This window comes from Stegostoma tigrinum, chromosome 36 (assembly GCF_030684315.1).
Source record: "Stegostoma tigrinum isolate sSteTig4 chromosome 36, sSteTig4.hap1, whole genome shotgun sequence".
NCBI classification, from domain to species: Eukaryota; Metazoa; Chordata; class Chondrichthyes; order Orectolobiformes; family Stegostomatidae; genus Stegostoma; species Stegostoma tigrinum.
The window spans coordinates 25,962,012-25,987,082 of record NC_081389.1 but is presented as its reverse complement, the minus strand read 5'-3'; the positions used below and the strand labels follow the sequence as shown (position 1 = coordinate 25,987,082).

Below are 25,071 nucleotides of genomic sequence, written 5' to 3'. Positions count from 1 at the left end.
AATCGTGCAATTGTATTTACACAATAAAACTATTTTAAACAAACTTTTATGATAATTTTAATTCAATCTTGTGATAGACTGGCTGAGGGATGAAAAGACTTGATGCAAATGAAAATTGGTTATTTAATTTTTTTCAAGGTAAATAATAGCATTAATTTACTAATATATAAAACAAGTTACCATAGTCTACCAAAGACTACAGGGCTGCTCCCTCATTTGAAAGAGATGACTAGTGGAGAGTTTAACCTGAGAGTCACCATGAGCAGGCAAGGATGGAGGTTGAAAAGAAGGGCCCCTCGTGGCGACCTCACCTAGTACAGGAATTGAACCCACACTATGGCATCACTCTACATCACAAACCAAATGTCCAGCAACTGAAGCTCTCAGTGATAACTATTTAAGCAGTGAAATCAGTGTCCCACATATTTAGTGTACTTCTTTTATTCCATGCAATGGAAAACAAAATGCATGGGTAAATATGTTCAAGCGTACACTTCTAACAAAATGAACTATTTTTGAGAGTTACATCGTGGACAGAGAACAAACAAGGAATTCTTTAGAAAATAACCTTTACATTAGAGATTTGTTATAGATCTTTCAAATCCTCAGGACCTCAACTGCTTTAGTCATTTAGAAATGTAGTCAGCGCTATCATGTAGAGAAACACAGCAGCAAATTTGAAAACAAACTCCTAAAATTAGTAACTAAATTACCAGAAAATATGTTTATCTAATGTAGCTTTGGGAATATTAATCAGCAATGGCATTAAGGGGAGCTCTTCTATTCCTTAATAGTACCATGAGATCCTGAGAGTAGATGGTTCAATATCCCACTTAAAAGATAGGACACCAATTGTGGTGCGGTATCAGCTGAGATTATGTGCAGAAGCTATTGAAGAGTGGTTTCAAGTCATGACCTTTTGAAATCGGGGTACTGTGTCAAGGTGATTTTTTACATTAATCATTTCAATTGATTTTCTTATGTTTTATACACTTTCCCTTTTTCTCCCAGAAGTATAGTAGGCTCTTCTATAAATTATTAGTGCTCAGCATTTTTGTGATGTGTATTGACGTACCGTACAACACATCCAAACAAGGAATAAGAGTAGACCTCTCGGCCCTTTAAGCTTTCTCGACTATTCAATAATATTGCTGCTGATCTGTTTTTAGCCTCAAATCCCTGCATATTCCTGATACTCTTACAGTGCCTTAGTTATCAATAAACAATAGGTGCTGGAGTAGGCCATTTGGCCCTTCGAGCCAGCACCACCATTCATTATGATCATGGCTGATCATCCACAATCAGTATCCTGTTCCTGCCTAATACCCATAACCCTTGATTCCACTATCTTTGAGAGCTCTATCTATCTCTTTCTTGAAACTATCCAGAGAGTTGACCTCCACTGCCTACTGGGGCAGAGCATTCCATATATCCACCACTCTCTGGCTGAAGAAGTTTTTCCTCAAATCTGTTCTAAATGGCCTACCCCTTATTTTTAAACTGTGTCCTCTGGTTCTGGATTCACCCATCAGCGGAAACATGCTTCCTGCCTCCAGAGTGTCCAATCCCTTAATAATCTTATACGCCTCAATCAGATCCCCTCTCATCCTTCTAAACTCCAGTGTATACAAGCCCAGTCGCTCCAATCTTTCAACATATGATAGTCCCGCCATTCAAGAATCTATCATGAAAGATTCTGCATCAACTGTTTTTTCAATCAATCTTCAGAAAAATAGTTCCTCATCTTTGTCTTACATGGTTGCCCCTTAATTTTAAAGCTGTGCTTATGTGGAGATTGTAATGTGGTTGACCAGGTGACCTCATTCACTTTAAACAGGAGTCTCAGAGGTTCTCCTCCCTCTAGGGAATGGCTTTGGGCTAGCTAGTCAGAGTCCATGTACAGTGCACATGTAAATAAAGGGTGACTTAGTGATGGGATACTGGCCTCCATGACATTATTTCAAGTTAAAACATATGAAGCTTGGTGATGACCTAATTATTAGAAGGTCACTAGTTTTAAAGTGTTTCCGTGTTTTGCTAAAAGAATATATTTACAGCAAGCACTGTAACTCAGCAGTAATGGACTGAAGTGCTACAGTAATTCTGGAAAAGCTGAAGGATTGTTTAAAACAGACAAGGTAAATTAGGTGTGGTAATGTGACCTACTTATCAGCTGAATTTGTGATGGTCTTAGTGCGGTGTTCTATAAATAATAGGGAAGATGGATCAAGAGTGCAAGTGCTCAGCTTCTTTGCAGGGAAAGAGTAAAAAATCAAACTCACTGCAGAAAAATTGGCTAGCTTGGGGAAAGGGCTGTTTGCTCAATGGCTAGAAGTTGAGATGGCACAGGCTGATCACCTGCTCTGGTCAGATTTTTGGAAAAGTCCACATAAACGGGTTCACTTGTGATTGTAAACGTTGTAAGATTTCTGTGGTATCTTTTGTAGTGTCCTTTGGGTGTATTCCGTTGTTAGAACTACCTTGTGTTGTTTACGTCTGGCGTAAACCGATGGACCAGGTAAATGTGAGAATAAAAGTCGACAAACTATGACCCCTAATTCTAGATTCTCCCTCAGAGAAAACATCCTTTTTTGTCATCCATTCAGGATCTACAATGTTTCAATCAAGTCACCTGTGATACTTATAAACCTCAGTGGATATAGGTCTAGACTGACCACTCTTTCCTCATTTCACTAGTCTGCTAAATCTTCTCCGAACTGCTTCAAAAGCACTCACTTGAGTAAGGTGACCAGTACTCCAGGTGCAGTCTTATCCATGGCCTGAACAACTACAGTACTTGAAAGACACTTTATCATGACATTATAATGAATGCATGCAACATAATTTAAGTTTAAAACTATTCAATATAAACTTTGTTCATCTTTGATTTGCATAATGGCTTGAAAATTACACCAATTCCACTCATGAATGTAAGTGAAGTTTATGAAACAGCTGTCCCACCACTGGAGAAGCCTGGTGTCGGTTATAAATGTTCTACACATTTTTCTAAGTGACAGATTTAGGTTACAACAGACTTAGGAGCGCCAAATCTGATCCTGACATAAGCACTTCAATTTGTTGCTCCGTTCTAAGTTGCCCCTTGAGTTTGTGTTTGGTCATTAATTCCATTCTATTTATATAACTGATCATTAATCAGTTACCATTCAAACAACATAAATCATGATTCCAAAAGTGATTTATAGCATGGAAATAAATCTTGTCATATTACTTTTAATTAAATAACAATTAAAAGCTTAAGATTGGAAATATACTGAACATAAATAATTGGAATGTTACAGAAGCTGACGTGAAGTTGGTTTGAACAGTCAAAGTCACCAAAGCAATCAACTTACCCACCACCGCTGCCTGTATTCTTACTGTAGTGTGTGCGAGGCTCACTTGAAGCAAGTTTAAGGAGCTCATTCCACTCTCGCTCCCACTCCTCTTCAGTGTAAACCAAACCAGACTAGTTTAGCAAGTAAAAAAACAGACATATCATTTAAGTATGAAGCCCCATTTTAAATGTGTTTACATAATTGAATAAACAAATCATCATGAAGACAAGGATTTAATAGCAATATCAAATCCTGTACTGACTTGTGTACTCCCAATTCACCCAAATGACATCAAACGGTCAATTCAGAAGCATTACAAGTGATAAGCACAAGATTGTGCCTGTGCAGCACATGTTGTTCTTTCAAAAACCCTGTGCTTTGCTGAAGACAAACCTGGCTCCATTTTGGGGAAAATCTCTAAAATGACTTGAATTCTGACGTTATCCTGGATAACTAGACCACCAGATCAGCCACAGATAGAACTGCAACTGCCCCATCCCAAGAAAGCCCACAAAAACCCTAGAACTTTTGTGGCACAAGTCTAAGTTTGGTACTGTCCCAGAACTTCTGTTATTATGGTGATGCAGTTGTAATATATTAGTAGACACGGGGATGACAGTAACATTATAAATGTACTTGTAGAGTCAGCTGTGCAATTCTGTAAATATTTTTCAATAATTCTCTATAACAGAAACATATGTCCATCCCTACTTAAAGAAAATGACAACATCACAAATGTGCCTCATTTTAGTGACAAGCCCATTTAATTGTCAAGTTCAGAAAGCTTTCCAACAAATTCTGAATTTAATTTGACAAAATTTAACTTAGTCCATTGACAGGAAATGGCTGTGCTTCAGCAAAAGCGTTGACAGAAACTAACCACATTTTGTTCATCACTAAATCAAGCCATTAGATTTTCCAGCTTCAAAGAAAGTTGAAATTTAGTCAGTGATGGAAAGTCCTGATCATGCATCAACAAGTCTCAACTATACACACAGAGGCAAGGTTAAATCAAGGATCAAAGAAGTGTACAAATAAGCCAGAGCTGGAGCTCCTCAAGCAACCAACAGTTGCTACACATGTTCCAAGGTGCTTCCACAGGAATGTGATGAAATAATATGGCATTGGACCATTTAAGGAGCTATTAGGTCGGATGATCAAAAGTTTGTCAAAAGATAGGTTTTAAAGAAATGCTTTAAAAGGAGAAAAGTGCAGTACAAAGACAGCGAGGCATAAGAATGAATTCCTTTGTTTAGGAGGAAGCGTCACCGGACCCATAATGTTAACTCTAAATTTTCTTCACAGATGCTGGCAGACCTGCTGAATTTTTCCAGCAACTTCTGTTTCTGTTCCACACTTCAGGGCCTGGATGACTAAAAGCACACTCACCAACGGTAGTGTGATTATAATAGGCATTTCTCAATGAAGTACAATTACGACAGTTCAGATATCGCACAGGGTTGTGGAGATGGAAGCAATAATAGCAATAGGAAAGGGCAAAGACATTGAGAAATTTGAAAGGAAGAATGAGAACTTTAAAATCAAGACCTGGAAAATAAAGGAACATGATTTGTTGAAAGTTAGGACATCGACAAAGGACTACTTCAAATGTATGCATGTAGACTGTAGGATCAAAACTGTACCGAGGAAGGGTCACCGGACCTGAAACATTATTCTTTCCTTCACAGATGCTGCCAGATCTGCTGAGCTTTTCCAGCAACTTTGTTGTTGTTCCTGATTGACAGCAGCCGCAGTGCTTTTGGTTTTCATTTATATAGACTGTAGGATATCTGCCAAGAATGTATGGAAATAGTCAAGTATAAAGGTAGCAGGCACGAGTGAAGATTTCAGGAATAGATGAGCTAAAGTGGAACAAATTTATGCAAGTAGAAATAGGCAGTCTTAGCGAAGGCACAATACAAGGTCAGAAGTCACCACACAATCAAACACAGCTTACAGGTTGTAAACCACCAAATTTAGTTAGAGAAAGATGGAGTCAATAGCGAGGGAATGGAGTTTACAGCAGTGAGCAAAATTAAAATCCCCAACGTAATTGAGGCAAAGTATAGATGCATTTATGGAAATATGGATTTATGGGAAGCTGGATAAGCATGAAGAGGAGAACGGAGGGTATTGGATAGACAAGAATGGAACTAGACTCAAGTGAAACACTAACAACAGCAGGAACTAGCTAGGCAGGATAATCTTCTGTGCTTTCTGTTCTATGCGATATTTCCTCCAGGCAATCTCAAAGATTGGTCTAGTATGACAGATTCGTATTCAAATTAAAAGACTGAACAAGTCACAAAGCACAACTGCAATTAGAAGAACCATAGAAAAGTTACAGAACAGAACGACAATTGTGTCTCTACAAGCTAAATAAATGAGATGCCCATTCAAATCCCACCTATCAGCACCAGATCTGTAGCTTTGCAGTTTGTAGCACTTAAGTTGTAGGTTCAGGTTCATTTTCGATGTGTTGAGAATTTATAACTGCCAAACTGGCCAACAAATTTCACTCACCCATCAGTGTCTAGATGAAAACATTTTTCTTTTTGTTTCTTTTGAATCTATCAATCACATTAAATCTGTGCTCCCTAGTAACTGACTTCTCCACTAGTGGAAACTAATCCTCTCTGTACACCTGTACAAGCCTCCGACTATTTGGTACACCTATCACCCCTCAAGTGTCCTCTGATCTAAGGAAAACAGCCTCATACAATCTTGCCTCATAGCTGAAATTTTCAAGACCTGAAACATTCTTGTAAATTCCTCAGTACTCTCCTTTAAGCAATTGCCTCCCTCCTGTAATATGGTGACCAGAGCTATACACAAAACTTTAGCTGTGACCTAATAAGTGTCTCATATAATTTCAGCATTACATTCTAGCCTTGTATTCAATACCACACCCAATGAAAGAACGAATCCAATACATCACTTATTTATCTTGCAAAACAGTCTCCAAAGTTTCTCACTTCCTGACCATTCTCAAAATGCTCCTGGTTATTCGATATTTCCTTGCTTTCTTTACCCTCCCTAAATGCATCATCTTACACTTCTCCAGGCTGAATTCTATTTGCCACTTTTCCACCCTCTCAACCAAATCATTGGCTGACAACTTCAGGATGATACGTTTCGCTTGACCACCAACTACTGGTGAAATTTTGAGTCAACTGTAAATCCCAACCATGCCTCCCACATTTAATTCTAAATCTTTACTGCACACCCAAACAACAAGCTACTCAACACTGAGTGCTATGATACAACACTGGAAACTGCTTTCCATTTGCAAAATTTCTGTTGACAATATCCTGTCATGACTAATTTTGGATCCTACTTGCTATATTATGCTGTACCTCAAGACTTTAACTTTGCTGGCCAGTCTGCTACATGGGACTTTGACAAATAACTTAGCAAAATCCATGTAGACACGTCTATTCCACTACCTTCATCAGTCCTACTTGTTACTAACTTAATTGGATTTTTTTGAGGAAGTAAGACATATTCTTCCCTTATCAAAACCATATTGACTAATCCCAATAAATCTGAGCTTCTTAAGTAATGGTTAATCCTATCTCTCAGTATTGATCCTAGTAATTTACCTAACACTCTGAGATCAGACTCACCAGCCTACAATTCTTTGGTCCAACTGATTGTCTATTATTCAGTTAGTGTGCAATGTTTTCAGACCAACATTCCTCTGCTTTCTCACCTACATCAATGAGGACTGGAAAATGATCCTCACAGCATCCATTATTTCCTCCCTATCTTCCTTTAACATGTACATAACTCATCTGGCCCTGAAAAGTTATCCATCTTCAAGGAGATCAGTTCCTGCAGTGCTTTACTTTCCAAATTTTTCCTTACAAGTATTTTAAATGTTTCAATTCACTAACATAGTGGAAATAAACTTTTTCAACAGTCTAGTTGTAGAAGCTGATTATGTATCTTAACAACTGGTCCTTGACGGCTTGTTTATCAATGACATGGGTTTCTATACCACACCTGACCTGGTATTCAAACTAATTAAAATGTGGGTTCTCATGAATGTTGCAGCAATATTACAGGGCAAAAATTCCAATGTAAAATATATTACTAGACCCTCTCGATATTTTCTAATCAACTTTTCAAAGATGTCGTTACACAGCTCTGGAGCAGGTGGGACTTGAACCTACACCTCCTGGCCTACCACTGCCTCACAACAATCCAATATCCTCTCTTCTTACTATTGCAAGTCCAATCATCTTCAGTTATGTCATCGTTGACCTTTTCTCCGTCACAATGTTAGAAGTGGGGCTGTTTACTAACAGTTGCAACAATGTTCAGTCCATTGGTAAATCTTGTGATAATACAGTCATGTTCAGATGCAGCAAGATCTGGACATCTTGCAAGCTTGGGACGGGTTCAATGACTTAAATGGTCTGCTCCCATTTTGATGTTCCTAAATGGCAAGTAACAATCATACCAGACAAATTCCAAGTAATGAACATCTCCAATGGAGAGAATATAACTATCTAATGACATTCAATGGCATTACCATCATTGAATCCATCACCATCAACATCCTGGGGTTAGTATTGATCATAAAGTAAACTGGACCAGCTATATAAATACAGAGACTTAAAGAGTACGTCAGAGGCTGGGAATTGTGCAGTACGTAATTCATCTCCAGACTCTCCAAAGCCATCTATAAGGCACACAAGCAATATCACTGAATATTCTTCAGTTACCAAGAGGAAGGTAGTTCTAATAACTAAGCCTCAACACCACGCAGGAGGAAACAATTCAGAGTGTCACCCATCCACTACCAGTTAAGAGTGAAAATGGTGTGTACCATCAACAAGATGCACTGCAGCAACTCACCAAGGTTCTTTCAAGAGCATCTTTCAAACCTACAACCTCTATTTCACAGAATAGCAGCTGATGCATGGGAACGCAACCATCTCATCTCCAAGCCGTATACCATCTTAACTTCAAACTATTGTCAATTTTCCTTTACTGTCAAGATCTGTCTTTAGCATCAAGGACTGAGTGGTTGTAAGTGCAGTAAATTCTGTCTAAGAAGCTTTGCCACATTCCAAGGAACAAATATAAACAAAAAACAAGGTATTAATCTCCATTTTCATAAAATGTTTATTGCAGCTATTGCAAGCTTAAAAATTCAAATCAGGACACCCCAAAGATCTGAAAATGGATCAGTCCTGAACACGTGAACTGGTGAAGTACGTGAACTGGAGCTACCTCAGATTGTTTAGTCTTTAATGCAAAAAATATCCTACACAAGAAATACACAAAGATCCAAAATATTAAATTACAGCGAAGTAGAATATTTTACTCCTCTATCATAAGCAAGAGTCGTTCAACTGCAAGTTATTTTTAAATGTCCAGTTTTACATAATATCAAATTGCTGCAACTATTGGTTAAAATTACAAAGCCAGTCACCAGTCCACTTTGTACACCAACCTCTTTATTTTGCTGTGTCTGTTGCCATCGCCACCGTCGCTTCAATGCATCTCTTTCTGTGCCGCTTTTCATCATTGTATAAAGAGCTTTACGAAGAATCAGGTCTCTATCGTGGAAACCCCACATACCTCAAACACAAACAATAATGCATTGATACAATTGCGAGATTTATATGATCATGTTTTAGAACTAAGTCTTCAACTTAGGGTGAAAAAGGAGGGCCTGAGGGTCTTGTGGTCTACTCTGAATACTGACTGGCATGTGACTTGGTTGACACAAGTGGTTCTCAGGTTATTTGAGTGGTTAAAAAGGTGAACAAAGAAGCGCGCGCGCACACACACACACACACACACACACACACACACACACACACACACACACACACACACACACACAGGGAGAGATACAGACAGATGAGAACAAAAGGGTGAGTGAGAGAGGGAGACAAACAGACAGAGAAAGAGACATGGGGGGGGAGAAAGAGGGGGCAATGCACTGGTGGAGAAAATGAGAGAATAGCAAGTACTCATGGGGTGGAGGAACTAGAGTGACAGCGTTACACATGGACAAGAGACAGACAGACACAGAAAGAACCAGGTACACACATGGAGAGACAGAGACAGAGACAGAGACAGAGACAGAGAAAGAGAAAGATTCTGGATGTGAGTTTGCTCGCTGAGCTGGAAGGTTCGTTTTAAGACGTTGCGTCACCATACTAGGTAACATCATCAGTGAGCCTCCAACGAAGCACTGGTGTTATGTCCCGCTTTCTATTTATCTGGTTAGGTTTCCTTGGGTTGGTGACATCATTTCCTGCATTGGTGATGTCATTTCCTGTTCTTTTTCTCAGGGGATGGTAGATTGGCACTATCCCCTGAGGAAAAAAGAACAGGAAATGACATCAACACAGGAAATGACATCACCAACCCAAGGAAACCTAACCAGATAAATAGAAAGCGGGACATAACACCAGTGCTTCGTCGGAGGCTCACTGATGATGTTACCTAGTATGGTGATGAAATGTCTGAAAATGAACCTTCCAGCTCAGCGAGCAAACTCACATCCAGAACCTCAACCTGAGCTACAAATCTTCTCAAAACTCACTAAAAGAGAAAGATAGCCACACATACACACAAAGGAATGGAGAGATAAATAGACAGACACACAGGGAGGAACAGAAACAAATGCACAGAGACAGGAAGAGAGAGAGGGAGACGGATATATGGGATCTGAGGGGAAGAAGGCACATATGGGGTGAGAGCAAGACAGAAATGCACGGAGAGAGAGATGCTCTAGAGATAGAGAGAGACCATAAGACCATAAGACACAGGAGTGGAAGTAAGGCCATTCGGCCTATCAAGTCGACTCGCTATTTAAATCATGGCTAATGGGCATTTCAACTCCACTTCCCTGCACTCTCCCTGTAGCCCTTAGATTCCTTCTGAGATCAAGAATTTGTCGATCTTTGCCTTGAAGGCATCCAACGTCCCAGCCTCCACTGCACTCCGCGGCAATGAATTCCACAAGCCCACCACACTCTGGCTGAAGAAATGTCGTCTCATTTCCATTTTAAATTTACCCCCTCTAATTTTAAGGCTGTGCCCACGGGTCCTAGTCTCCCCGCCTAACGGAAACAACTTCCTAGCGTCCACCCCTTCTAAACCATACATTATCTTGTAAGTTTCTATTAGATCTCCCCACAACCTTCTAAACTCTAATGAGTACAATCCCAGGATCCTTAGCTGTTCGTCATACGTTAAACCTACCATTCCAGGGATCGTCCGTGTGAATCTTCGCTGGACGCGCTCCAGGGCCAGTCTGTCCTTCCTGAGGTGTGGGGCCCAAAATTGGACACAGTATTCTAAATGGGGCCTAACTAGAGCTTTATAAAGCCTCAGAAGCACATTGCTGCTTTTATATTCCAACCCTCTCGAGATAAATGACAACATTACATTCGCTTTCTTAATTACGGACTCTACCTGCAAGTTAACCTTTAGAGAATCCGGGACCAACACTGCGCCAGAGCCATATGCATGGGGAGAAGGAGTGACACACAAACACACACACAGCAGAGGGAGAGGGGGAGAGGGGGAGAGGGCGCAACTGACAGCGAGCGAGTGAGTGAGAGCGCACGAGCGAGAGAAAAATGGGAGAGACATAAACACATACACAGAGAAAGACAGATACAGAAAAATATAAATGGGGGCAGAGACAGACATGGGGGCTGAAAGAGACACCTACACACATGAATGGGGGACAAATCAAGACACATATGGGGCGAGGTATGTGGAGAAAGAGAGATTCACACTGTCCACCTGTCTGGCTGTGTATCTCTCTTTCTCCACATACCTCGCCCCATATGTGTCTCAATTTGTCCCCCATTCATGTGTGTAGGTGTCTCTTTCTGCCCCCATTTCTATATCTGTCTTTCTCTGTGTATGTGTTTATGTCTCTCCCATTTTTCTCTCGCTCGCGCTCTCTCACTCACTCATTCGCTGTCAGTTGCGCTCTCTCTCTCACTCTCTCACACTGTCCACCTGTCTGGCTGTGTATGTGAGAGGGAGAATGAGAGGGGGGAAGAGGGAGAGTGTGAGAGTGAGAGAGAGAAAAAGAGAGAGAGATTTATGATCCATCATGAGGATGCCTGTGCTTAAGACACAAGGATTTAAACAAATCTGGAAGGTGCAGCATTTACTAAGAAACACACTAAACACACCATAGATGGAAATTTTGGTCATGACAGAAGAGTTTTTATTCGTAGTTTAGAGTAAAAGTTGCAAACCAAATAGTGCTTAGTGAATGATGTGTTGTTTGTATTTTATAGCAAAACATCTTGAAATCTTGTCTTGCAATTCATTGAAGTTCGACACTTGGAATTCAAACTTCTGTATCTAAGTTATGGATCTGTCCGGACCATAAGATTATTTATGCCAAATGTTTGAACAAACTGCGGCAAAATAAATAGGTTACACTTTATGTACATATTACCTAAGGAGGCTGCATGTAAGAGACAATTTCCATCTCCTGTTGTTGCTAGTGGGAGAAGTCGTTTGCAACTTGAACAAACAACAGACCACCAATTTAGTCGACCTGTAAAATTAAGTCAATTTGTAAATAGCATGGTAACAGTGAAATCACTGGCTCCCTGTTGGAGTTTACATGGTTTAAGCTGCACAATGTATATCTATTTATTTTTATTCGATGGCATGAATGAATATTTATCATTTCATTCTGCAGCTTACCATCATACCTTTACAGCAGTAACACTGATGGGAGGGAGAGAAAAGACATGTCTTATGGTCATATTACAATTTAAAAAGTCGAGATACAAACCAAACTAGAAGAATGCTTAATTTCAAATATCATTTTACCAGATATGGAGCTCATTGGTTAACACTAATGCCTCACAGCGCCAGGTACCCAGATGTGATTCCAGCCTGGGGTGACCGTGTGTGGAGTTTGCACGTCCGCCCTGTGCCTGCGTGGGTTTCCGCCAGCGGCTCTGGCTTCTTCCCACATTCCAAAGATTTGTGTATTAGCTGGATTGGCCATGCAAAATGCAGTGTTATGGGTTGAGAGTGGGGGAATGCTCTTCAGAGGGTTGGTGAAGACTTTTTTTTCATTCATTTGTGGGATGTAGCTGTCACTTGCTGACTGCATTTATTGCCCATCTCTAGTTGCCCTCGAGAAGGTAGTGGTGAGCTGCTTCTTGAACTGTTGCAGTCCACCTGTTGTGGGTTGACCCACAATGGCATTATGGGGGGATTTCCAGGATTTTGACCCAGTGACAGTGAAGGAGCGGCGATGTATTTCCAAGACAGGACTGAGCGTGGCTTGGAGGGGAACATGGAGGTGGTCATGTTCCCATATACCTACTGCCCTTGTCCTTCTAGGTGGAAGTGGTCGGGGGTTTGGAAGATGCTGATGGAGAACCTTTGGTGAATTTCTGCAGTGCATCTTGGAAAAAGTACAGCTGTTGCTACTCAGCAAAGATGGATGGAGTGAATGCTTATGTATGTAGTGTCAATCAAGCGGGCTGCTTTGACCTGGATGGTGTCAAGCTTCTTGAGTGTTGTTGGGGCTGCAATCATCCAGGCAAGTGGGGAGTTTTCCATCACACTTCCGACTTGTGCCTTGTAGATGGTGGACAGGTTTTGAAGAATCAGGAGGTAAGTTAGTCGCCGCAGTATTCCTAGCCTTTGACCTGCTCTTGCAGACACTGTTAACGTGGTGAGTCCAGTTTAGTTTCTGGTCAATGATAAGCCCCAGGATGTTGATCATGGGGGCTTCAGTGATGGTAATACTGTTGAATGCCATGGGGTGGTGGTTCGATTTTCTCTTATTCGTGATGATCATTGCCTGGCATTTGTGTAGCCTGAATGTTACTTGCCACTTGTCACCCCAAGCCTGGATATTGTCCAGATCTTGTTGCATTTGAACATGGACTGCTCTAGTATGAGGAGTCACGAATGGTGATGAACATTGTGCAATCATCAGCAAAAAATCCTCACTTCTGACCTTAAGATAGAGGGAAGGTCATTAAATGAAGCAGCTAAAGATGGTTGAGCTGTGGACACTACCCCAAGGAACTCCTGCAGAGATGTCCTGGAGCTGAGATGACTGGCCTCCAACAACCATGATCATCTTCCTGAGTGTTAGGGGACTCCAACTACTGGAGAGTTTTCCCCAATATCCATTCATTACACAGTTTTGCTAGGTCTCCTTGACATCACACCCTGTCAAATGCAACCTTGTCATCAACTGCTGTTGCTATCGCCTCACTTCTGGAATTTAGCTCTTTTGTCCATGTTTGAACCAAGGCTGTAATGAGTGTGGAGCTGAATGGCCCTGGCGGAACCCAAACTGGGTATCACTAAGCAGGTTATTACTGAGCAGCTGTTGCTTGATAGTAATGTTGATGACACGTTCCATCACTTTACTGATGAGTAGACTGATGGGGTGGTAATTAGCCAGGTTGAATTTGTCCTGCTTTTTATGTACAGGACGTACCCAGGCAATTTTCCGCATTGTCATAGAAACATTGAAGATAGGAGAAGCAGGAGGCTATTTGGCCCTTCAAGCCTGCTTTGCCATTCATCACGATCATGGCTGATCGTCCAACTCTATAAACTTTGATCCCATTTTCCCCAAGTTTGGCATCAACTACTTCCTGTGGTAACGAATTCCACAGGCTCACCAATCTCTGGGTAAAGAAATGTTGTCTCATCACCATCCTAAATGGTCTACCCAGAATCGTCAGACTGATGCCTGGTTCTGGACACGCTCACCCTCGGGAACATCCTGCTTGCATCTACCCCGTCTAACTGTTTTCTAAACGGTCCACTATAAAATCCTTGATAATGGATTCGAGAATTTTCCCCACTACCAATGTTAGGCTTCCTGATCTATAATTCCCTGTTCTCTCTCAACCTCCCTTTTTAAATATTGGAGTGACATTAGCCACCCTCTAATCTGCAGGGACCGTTCCAGGGTCTATAGAATCCTGGAAGATGACTACCAATGCATCCACTATTTCTAGAGCCATTTCCTTAAAGTACTCTGGGATGTAGATTTACAATCCTGGGGATTTATCGGCCTTCAAGCCCATTAATTTTCCCAGCGCCATTTCTCTACTGACATTGATCTCCGTCAATTCTTCCCTCTCACTAAATCTGGCATTTTCCGACATTTATGGTATCTGATTTGAGTCCTCTTTTTTGAAGACAGGTCCAAAGTACATGTTTACTTGCTCAGCCATTTCTTTGTCCCCTATCATACATTCCCGTGTTTTCGTCTGTAGGGGATCTACATATGTCTTCACCAATCTCCTTCTCTTCACATACCTATAGAAACTCGTCATATCAGTCTTTATGTCCGCTGAAAGCTTACTGCACTCTTTAACCACCAAAATCACACAATACCTTTCCCTTTTTTACCATTGTTCCTAAAAACAATACTGTAGGGCATTCTGTTCCCATCCCTGGTCACCCTGCAGCTATGTCTCCAAAATACACTTGTCTTCATTCAAAATTGGAGGGTGTCTTGCTGAGGTCCTCCTTCTGCTACAACGCATGTCCTGTCAATGTGAATTGGCTGTAACATGATTGACGAATAGGGGAACATTATTTCTAAAATGTGAACTTGTGTTGGCTATAACACGACTCTATTGGTGCATGGTGGAGTACGTGTCGACATCATATGATCATTTCACAAGCTTTGCTATAAATATGCATAATGTTAGCACTGAAAGAGTCTCATTGTCAGCACTACATTATCATTTTGCAGGCTTTGTCGTGAAATGCTTTCAGTGAGGGGTTCAGTCCAGCCTCTTCCCTCACCAAGTCAACTTGATATTTTTTCAAGTTAAGGTGTTAAATTTACTTTGATTTTATTATTAAATATCAATTAAATGTTTATTCAAATTGTGCTATCCTTTGTGTTAGGCTTTTGAGTGAATTTTGAGTGATTGACTGATTTTGTTTTGGTGGTCTACTCCTAACCCCACTTGTACCATAGGCCCTATTATTTCTACAGCACGATTTTGTATAACGCGATGTTGCACAGGAAAGCAACTATCGTGTTAGAGCTGAACTGACTGTTCTAGTGCTGGAATGTTGTCACGGCCCGCAGCTTTTGCGGTATCCAGTGTCTCCAACCGTTTCTTGATAGCACATCAAGTGAATCAAATTGGCTGAAGACTGGTTTTTGTAATGCTGGGGACCACTGGAGGAGGCAGGGAAGAAATCATTCACCTGGCATTTCTGGCTGAAGATTGCTGCGCATGTTTGAACGTTATTTTTTGCACTGATATGCTGGGCCCTTCCATCATTGAAGATGGGGATATTTGTGGAACTTCCTCCTCCGTTGAGTTGTTTCATTGCCCACCACCATTCACGATTAGATGTGGCAGGACTGCAGAGGTTAGATCTGATCTGTTGGTTGCGGGATCGCTTAGCTCTATATATCACTTGTTGTTTATGCTCTCTGGCGTGCAAGTAACCTGTTTGGTGCCTTCACCATGGTGACACCTCATCTTCAGGTATGCCCGGTACTGTTCCTGGTATGGTCTCCTGCACTCTCCATTGAACCACGTTGATCCCTGGCTTGATGGTAATGGTTGAATGGGAATCAAGCCAGGCTACTAAGTTACATACTGCGCTGGAATACAATTCTGCTACTAATGGCCCACAGCACCTCATTGATCTCGAGTTGCTAGATCTGTTCAAAGTATGTCCCATTTAGCACGGTGATTGTGCCACACAACACGATGGAGGCTATTTTCAGCGTGAAGGTGTGACTTCATCTCCACAAGGACTGTGCTGATGTCACTCCTACCGATACTATCATGGAGCAAAGCAATTGCTGCTGGCAGATTGGTAAGGATGAAGCCAAGTATGCTTTTCCCTCTTGTTGGTTCCCTCCTCCTTTGCCACACTTTAGTAGCTATATCCCTTAGGACCCAATCAGCATGATCTGTAGTACTGCTGCCGAGCCACTCTTGATGGTGGACATTGAAATCCCCCACCCAGAGTACATTTTGTCCCTTGGCCATCCTCTATACTTCCTCTAGGTGTTGTTCAACATGGAGGAATACCGATTCATTAGCTGAGGGAGTACGGCACAGGGCAAGGAGCAGGAGGTTTCCTTGGAGATAGCAAGAAGTGTCGATGCTGGAGTCTGAGATAACACAGTGTGGAGCTGGAGTAACACAGCAGGCCACGTAACGGAGCAGCAGGAAAGCTGACGTTTCGGATCAGAACACTCCTTCAGAAAGTTTCCTTGCCCCGTGTAACCTGAAGCCAGCTGATGGGCTGAACAGCCTCTTTTCTCACTGTAGGAATTCTAATGATTACATTCTGGAAATGGCCACGACAAATCATTCTACAGCGAGTTGGACTAAAAATAACCTGTAATTTAGTTACATTTTTTCCTGGAAACAGATCTTTATTTGAATATAGGTCCACCTGGTCTTCCTGTGTAAGCCTAAAGGCTGAACATCAGTAATCTATTTTGATTGTAAATCAAAATTGATTTTTAACTGACATCACAGGAAAGGCTAATCCTGCCCTTACCCAACACCCATACAGACAATTTTCTGCAAAGGTCCTTGTTTAGCAGAAATCACAGTGGAGTGCAAAAACTTGGACTAATTCCAAGCTTTCCTGTGTGCAGGAAAATGAGGTGGCAAACTGTAGGATCTCACTGCCATTCCAGCAAGGATGAGCTAACTATCCACAACAAGGGTAGACCTTGGGGCATTCTGGTTATTATGGCTTAGAAGGTTGGCACGATTACCAAGCAGCACAACAGGGAAACCATCCAAACAAGACACATTCCTTGAATAAAAATATTAGTATTCCATATGAAAGTGTGGCACAGAATCAGAGTTATTACAGAAGTGATTACATAGCAAATCCCGCCATAACTGAAGCACTAATGAAATTTAGTGCAGATGTTCATCAAATCCATTCTAGCTCTACATTTCCAGCTTTCCTATTTTAATTACACGTTGCAAATATCATTGCAAGGTCATACTGTAAGTCATGTTAGTAACCAAGCTCGGAAATAAAGTTCCTTCTTGAACTATTTTTCAAGTTTGTTTCATTAATTTTACGTTGCATTCACAAATCAATAAAGTACTTAACTGGCAGTCAAGATGGTAGATGCATTGTCCAGGCCACAATAAACATTTTATCATTTTTTCCTATTCCTGTCAGTTCTCCATAATATCTTGAAAAATTTGATCAATCATCACTAATCTTCTAAATTCTAGGGGACCAAATTTTGTTTATTCGATCACTTCAAAATAACCTTCAGAGACCAGGTAAATTCTGATGGAATACATGTGCACAAAGTCATTATATGAAGTCTCCATAATCCATAACCTGCATAATGTGTGGTGCCAGAAATGCTGACAGTATCCTAGATATAGCCTAACCAGAGGCCTGTGCAGCATAATGTCCACCTCTTTGCTTTTTCAGTGTAAAGATGTAAAAGATAAGTACCCATGAACCTTTTTGACTATTTTCACAACATTTTAACTATGTACACACCACCCACTATTTGCCTGCCCCAGTGTTAGAATCAGCTGGGATCATGACACCTTGTAAACCTAAGTATTTTATTGTAAGTACTTATTATAAATAGTGAGTATTAAGGAAGGTCCAAATTTCATCAGCTCAGATGAAAAAGTGAGGCTGGTTTACTAAAATGGCTGTCAATTATGCAGCTATTAGAGAAACTGATAAGAAATCAATTAGCTGTGATTGTTGTAAACTGTAAACTAATCCACAAAAACAATACTTCAACAAGCAAGTTGTTAATCAATGGAACAGGCTCTCAAGAGTGGCACTACTGATTAATTCAAATGAAAAGCAGATCATTTTCTTTAAGAAAATTGCATTTTAGGATATAATAAAATTAATAAATTAAGTTATCATTCTAAATTACTGCGGTTTTGTTTATGCAGCTGAGGTCCTTAGTGAAAATCTAAAGATGTGATTATCCAAAAATTCAATGTATTTTGTGATGGTTTTTGTAATCTATTATTTCGTGCTGCCTATTAACAGGGCATATTAAATGCTTGATTGGTATAGCTTACACTTTAGGGTAGATTCCTTGAGATTCAATAAGCGAATTCACCTGAAATATTTACGAGATCTAGTTTAATGCATAAAAAAGTTGTACAATTAAAGGCAATTACTTTAAGGTGTTAAAACATCATAGATTTTTTTGGCAAGAATTGGAGTTCTTACAGCGAACCTTCTACCAAAATATCCAAATAACTCCTAGCTTGCTTTTAGATTATAATGGTTCTATGAGCCAGTGGATGTATAATCCTGCATTTGTATCCTTGAAATAATTGCTTTTATATGTTTTGTTCAATGTTAAGACAGCTAATCACTGCTTTAATAAATAAAGGAAACTAGACCACATAGTTTAATGTTCAAAACTGGGGGAAGGCTAATTTTGATGGTATGATGCAACAAGTTTCAAAAGTTGATGGACGGGAGGCAATTCGCAGGTAAAAGGAGCGCTAGAAAGTGGGAGATCTTCAAAAATGAGACAATGAGAGTCCAGAAACAGTGTGTCCCAGCTGGTGTGCTGGGCAAGGCTGGTAGGTGCAGGAACAAGAGAAATTGAGGCTCTGGTTAAGAAAGGCGGGGAGCAGGTATAGACAGCTGGGACCTAGTGAATTCCTAGAAGAGTACAAGGGCAGTAGTAGTATACTCAAGGGGGAAATCAGGAGGGCAAGAAGGGAACACGAGCTGGCTGTGACAAATATGGATAAGGAGAATCCAAAGAGATTCTACAAATACATCAAAGGTCTAGAGAGAAGCTAGAGGGAGAGAACAGGGCCTTTTGAAGGTCACACAAAAATCAAGAAGGCCACATATGTGTGGAACTGCAAGAGGCGGGTAAGATACTAAACAAGTATTTCACATCAACGTTCACTGTGGAGAAAAAGAAACTAGAGAACCTGGAGAAATAAACTGTATTATCTTGTAAAGTGTAGGAATAAGTGCTACACTTGCCCCCATACCTCCTCCCTCACCCCCATTCCAGGCCCCATGAAGACTTTCCATATCAAGTAAATGTTCACTTGCACATCTGTCAATATGGTATACTGCATCCACTGTACCCGTTGTGGCCTCCTCTACATTGGAGAAAGCAAGTGAAGGCTGGGGACCACTTTGCAGAATACCTCTGCTCAGTTCACAATAAATAACTGCACCTCCCAGTCGCGAACCATTTCAACTCCCCCCCCTTCCCATTCCTTAGACAACATGTCCATCCTGGGCCTCCTGCAGTGCCACAATGATGCCATCCAGAGGTTGCAGGAATCACAACTCATATTCCGCTTGGGAACCCTGCAGCCCAATGGTATCAATGTGGACTTCACAAACTTCAAAATCTCCCCTCCCACTACTGCATCCCACAACCAGCCCAGCTCGTCCCCACCGCCCTATCCTGTCATTCCTCTCACCTATCCCCTCATGCCACACCTCCATTTCTGACCTACTAACCTCATCCTGCCCCCTTGAACTGTCTGTCTTTCCCGGACTGACCTATCCCCTCCCTATCTCCCTACCTTCACTCACCTTTACTGGCTCTATCCCCGCCTCTTTAACTTGTCTGTCTCCTCTCCACCTATCTTCTCTTCTATCCATCTTCGATCTGCCTCCCCCTCTCTCCCTACTTATTTCAGAACCCTCTCCCCGTTCCCCCTTTTCTGATGAAGGGTCTAGGCCCAGAATGTTAGCTTTTGTGCTCCAAAGATGCTGCTGGCCTGCTGTGTTCATCCAGCTCCACACTTTGTTATCTTGTAAAGTGTCCTTATTACAGAAATGGTGGTGCTGGGTGTCTTAAAATACACAAAGGTGAATAAATCCCAGGAACCTGATCAGGAGTACCCCAGAACTTTGTGGGTATGGAAGTGATTTCTGGACCCCTTGCTGAGATATTTTTAACATCGATAGCCACGGATGAGGTGTTGAAAGACTGGAGTTTGGCTAACACGGTGCCATTGTTTAAGAAAGAAGGTAAGGAAAAGCCAAAGAACTATAGGCCATTGACCTTATGTCAGTGGTGGCTAATTTGTTGGAAGGGATTCTGAGGGACAGGATTTACATGTATTTCAAAAGGCAATGGCCGACTGGGGATGGTCAACATGGGTTTGTGTATAGAAAATCGTATCTAACATGACTGAATGTTTTGAAGAAGTGACAAAGAACATTGATGAAGGCAGAGCTATGGGCGTTGTCTATGTGAACTTCAGCAAAACGTTTGACAAGATTCCACATGGTAGACTGGTTAGCAAGGTTAGATCACATCTCCATCTCTGGTGGCTGCCTCAAAACCAACATTTCAAGCCCACCGACTCCCATAGCTACCTCTCACCCACCAAAAATGAGAACCCTACTCCAAAGTCCTCTACCACCACCACACCCGCACATCCCAGATCTTCTATTTCAAGGATTGTAACATTCCCCCTCCGGCGATCAAAAATGCTCTCAACCATACCTGCTGCGTTTCCCGCACCTCTACCCTCATATTCCGTCTCCCCAACAAAAATAAAGACAGAATCCCCCTTGTTCTCACATATCACCCCACCAACCATGTATCATTCTCCACCACTTCCACCATCTACAGTCCGACCCCACAACCAAATACAGATTTCCCTTCTCACCCCAATCTACCTTTCATAAAGGCCGTGCTCTCTGCGACTCCCTCATCCACTCCCCATTAATCTCATCACCCCCAGCACCTTTCCCTGCAACCACAGGAAATGCTACGCTGCTCCCACACCTCCCCCCTCACTTCCGTTCAAGGCACAAAACCAACCTTCCACATTAGACAGGGGTTCACCTGCACATCCATTAACTTGGTGTACTGTATCCGCTGCTCCAGATATGGTCTCTTATACATCGGTGAGACCAAGCAGAAACTCAGAGACCATTTTGGCATGACCAGCATCTGTGCTCTGTTTGTGACAAACAACAACACCTTCAGCTTCTCCCTATAGCTCAGAGCCCCCCAACCCTGGCAACATCCTCGTAAATTCTTTCTGAACCCTTTCAAGCTTCAAAACATCTTTCCTATTGCGCAGAGACCAGAATTGAATACAGTATTCCAAAAGTGGCCTAACCAATGCCCTGTACAGCCACAACATGACCTTTCACATTTTATTCTAGGGGGGGAATAAGCAATCTACCATCACAATTCCTCTTATACAGAATACACAGGAATGGATAAGGAATAAAAAGGGAAGCTTATGGTAGGTACTGAGGGCTCAGAATACCAGAAGCCCTTGGGGCTTATAGAAAGTGCAAGGATTACTTGAAGAAATTGGGGAGGTGAAGAAAGAGCATGAAAAACACTGGGTAAAATAAAGGAAAATCCAATGGCATTTTCTAAGTATACAAGGAGCAAAAGGATAACCAGGAAAGAGTGGTGCCCACAGAGACAATCTGTGGGCAGAGCCTGAAGGCATAGGTGAGACATGGAATGAGTTTTTCACATCTGTATTCACAATACAGGAGAAATCAGGAAAGAGGATTGTGTTATATTTTAACAAATTACATCCAAGGAGGTGCAAATATTAGTGGTTTTGGCAGGGTTAAATTGGATAAGATCCACACATAGATCAGAAGGGTGAGGAAGGAGATGGCAGGGGCTTGGACATTAATTTTGATGTCCTCCTGGATACAGGAGATGTGCCACAGGAGTGGACAGCAGCTAAAGTAGTACCATTATTGAAGAAGAATGGTAGGGGTAAGTCAGAGAACTAAGCCAGGTCAGTAAATCTAACATCAGTGATACAGAAAATACTGAAAACAATTCTGAGGAACAAATTTAATCTGCACTTGGAGAAGAAAGGATTAATTAAGGATAGTTAGTATGACTTTGTCAGTGGGAGATCATGTCTTACAGATCTGAATGCATTTTCTGAGAAGATGTATGGATGAGGATAGTGCAATGGATACAAACTACATGGACTTTGGTAAGGGCTTTTGGGAGAGAGGTCAAGAAGGTAACAGTCCTTGACATTCGAAGCAATTGGCTTCAAATGAGGCTCAGTTTAAGGAGGCAGAGGATGATGGTCAAAGGACGTTTTTATGGCTGAAAGACAATGACACATGGCAAGATACAGCGTTTTTCAGTTTCTGTCTGTGGTGTACAGTAATTTCAGATCTAGTCAATGTCAGATGTTTGATCAGTAATTTTGTAGATAACAAAAAAGGTTGAGGCGAATAACAAAGAGGAGAACATTAGGTTACAGGATGATATAGACAGCTGAAACAGAAATATATTTACCTAAAGAAAATGTCTGCTGAACATTTGTTCTGGCTTTTTTTGTATGAAATTGTCAGTCATCCCTGGTCCAATATTTTTTATACAGTATATTTCTAATAATTAAAAATGGCATCAACTTCCAAATTTCCTTTTTAAAAATTAGCAAAAATTTCTCTGAACACTGGAGCTAAATGTTTATAATCTTCCTTGGGATGATGTAATTTTCAAATTCATACTCTTGAAAGTCATTAATCGAGGAACACTAGTCAAAAAGTGTTGAATTTGCAGGACTACCTATATGATCCTGGTAAGCTGGTATGAGGTTTCAAAGCCCTCCGCTTCTTCCGGTCCCGCAGACCCGACCAGTCCCCCTCCACTGACTCCCTCATCCGCCTAGCCGAACTCGTCCTCACCCTCAACAACTTCTCTTTCGATTCCTCCCACTTCCTACAGACTAAGGGGGTGGCCATGGGCACCCGCATGGGCCCCAGCTATGCCTGCCTCTTTGTAGGTTACGTGGAACAGTCCCTCTTCCACACCTACACAGGCCCCAAACCCCACCTCTTCCTCCGTTACACTGATGACTGTATCGGCGCCGCCTCTTGCTCCCCAGAGGAGCTCGAACAGTTCATCCATTTCACCGACACCTTCCACCCCAACCTCAAGTTCACCTGGGCCATCTCCAGCACATCCCTCACCTTCCTGGACCTCTCAGTCTCCATCTCAGGCAACCAGCTTGTAACTGATGTCCATTTCAAGCCCACCGACTCCCACAGCTACCTAGAATACACCTACTCCCACCCACCCTCCTGCAAAAATTCCATCCCCTATTCCCAATTCCTCCGCCTCTGCCACATCTGCTCCCACGATGAGGCATTCCACTCCCACACATCCCAGATGTCCAAGTTCTTCAAGGACCACAACTTTCCCCCCCACAGTGGTCGAGAACGCCCTTGACCGTGTCTCCCGCGTCTCCCGCATTTCCCGCAACACACCCCTCACACCCCGCCCAAAGAGGATCCCCCTCGTTCTCACACACCACCCCACCAACCGCCGGATACAACGCATCATCCTCCGACACTTCCGCCATCTACAATCCGATCCCACCACCCAAGACATTTTTCCATCCCACCCCTGTCTGTTTTCCGGAGAGACCACTCTCTCCGTGACTCCCTTGTTTGCTCCACACTGCCCTCCAACCCCACCACACCCGGCACCTTCCCCTGCAACCGCAGGAAATGCAACACTTGCCCCCACACCTCCTCCCTCACCCCTATCCCAGGCCCCAAGATGACTTTCCACATTAAGCAGAGGTTCACCTGCACATCTGCCAATGTGGTATACTGCATCCACTGTACCCGGTGTGGCTTCCTCTACATTGGGGAAACCAAGTGGAGGCTTGGGGACTGCTTTGCAGAACACCTCCGCTCGGTTCGCAATGAACAACTGCACCTCCCAGTCGCAAACCATTTCCACTCCCCCTCCCATTCTTTAGATGACATGTCCATCATGGGCCTCCTGCAGTGCCACAATGATGCCACTCGAAGGTTGCAGGAACAGCAACTCATATTCCGTTTGGGAACCCTGCAGCCCAATGGTATCAATGTGGACTTCACCAGCTTCAAAATCTCCCCTTCCCCCACCTCATCCCTAAACCAGCCCAGTTCGTCCCCTCCCCCCACTGCACCACACAACCAGCCCAGATCTTCCCCTCCACGCACTGCATCCCAAAACCAGTCCAACCTGTCTCTGCCTCCCTAACCTGTTCTTCCTCTCACCCATCCCTTCCTCCCACCCCAAGCCACACCTCCATCTCCTACCTACTAACCTCATCCCACCTCCTTGACCTGTCCATCTTCCCTGGACTGACCTATCCCCTCCCTACCTCCCCACCTATACTCTCCTCTCCACCTATCTTCTTTTCTCTCCATCTTTGGTCCGCCTCCCCCTCTCTCCCTATTTATTCCAGAACCCTCACCCCATCCCCCTCTCTGATGAAGGGTCTAGGCCCGAAACGTCAGCTTTTGTGCTCCTGAGATGCTGCTGGGCCTGCTGTGTTCATCCAGCCTCACATTTCATTATCTTATGAGGTTTTGATTTTTCATCTTAGTGTAAAGACTTCTGTTTATTTTATAATTCAGTTGTTCGTTAGCTTGCTGAGCCAGTTGTTCTATGGTGGGCAAATGTTTTGTTATCCTTCCAGGCAATATTTTGCGGGCAACCTCTTATCGAAGCGTTAGTGTTCTGCTTCCTTCTGGATTTATATGATCCTCTGGTGTGATGCACTTGTTGCTTCTGGTTCAGGTGTTTTAACAGCAATCTGTATATAGGATCCATTTCTTCCATTAATAAACACAGAAGTAGACTGCGTATACAGACCACTGCTTCTGGTTCTGTTGTTTTAGCAGTGGTCTGTATACGCAGTCTACTTCTGTGTTTATTAATGGAAGAAATGGATCCTATATACAGATTGCT

The 25,071-nt window shown here is 42.2% G+C and overlaps 1 protein-coding gene across 5 annotated transcripts in view; it reads right to left on the bottom strand.

Moving 5' to 3' along the window:
- Positions 1–25,071, bottom strand: part of otud7a (OTU deubiquitinase 7A) — a 163,811-nt gene that overhangs the window by 34,542 nt on the left and 104,198 nt on the right. For 4 of the 5 annotated variants that reach the window (XM_048520796.2, XM_048520801.2, XM_059640113.1 and 1 more), the window contains 3 exons: positions 11,788–11,889; positions 8,800–8,927; positions 3,354–3,466 (listed from right to left, as the gene is read on the bottom strand). In XM_048520796.2, coding sequence (XP_048376753.1) covers positions 3,354–3,466; positions 8,800–8,927; positions 11,788–11,889 — 343 coding nt within the window. The remainder of the gene's footprint in view (positions 1–3,353; positions 3,467–8,799; positions 8,928–11,787; positions 11,890–25,071) is intronic. The other variant, XM_059640114.1, reaches the window with a different exon arrangement.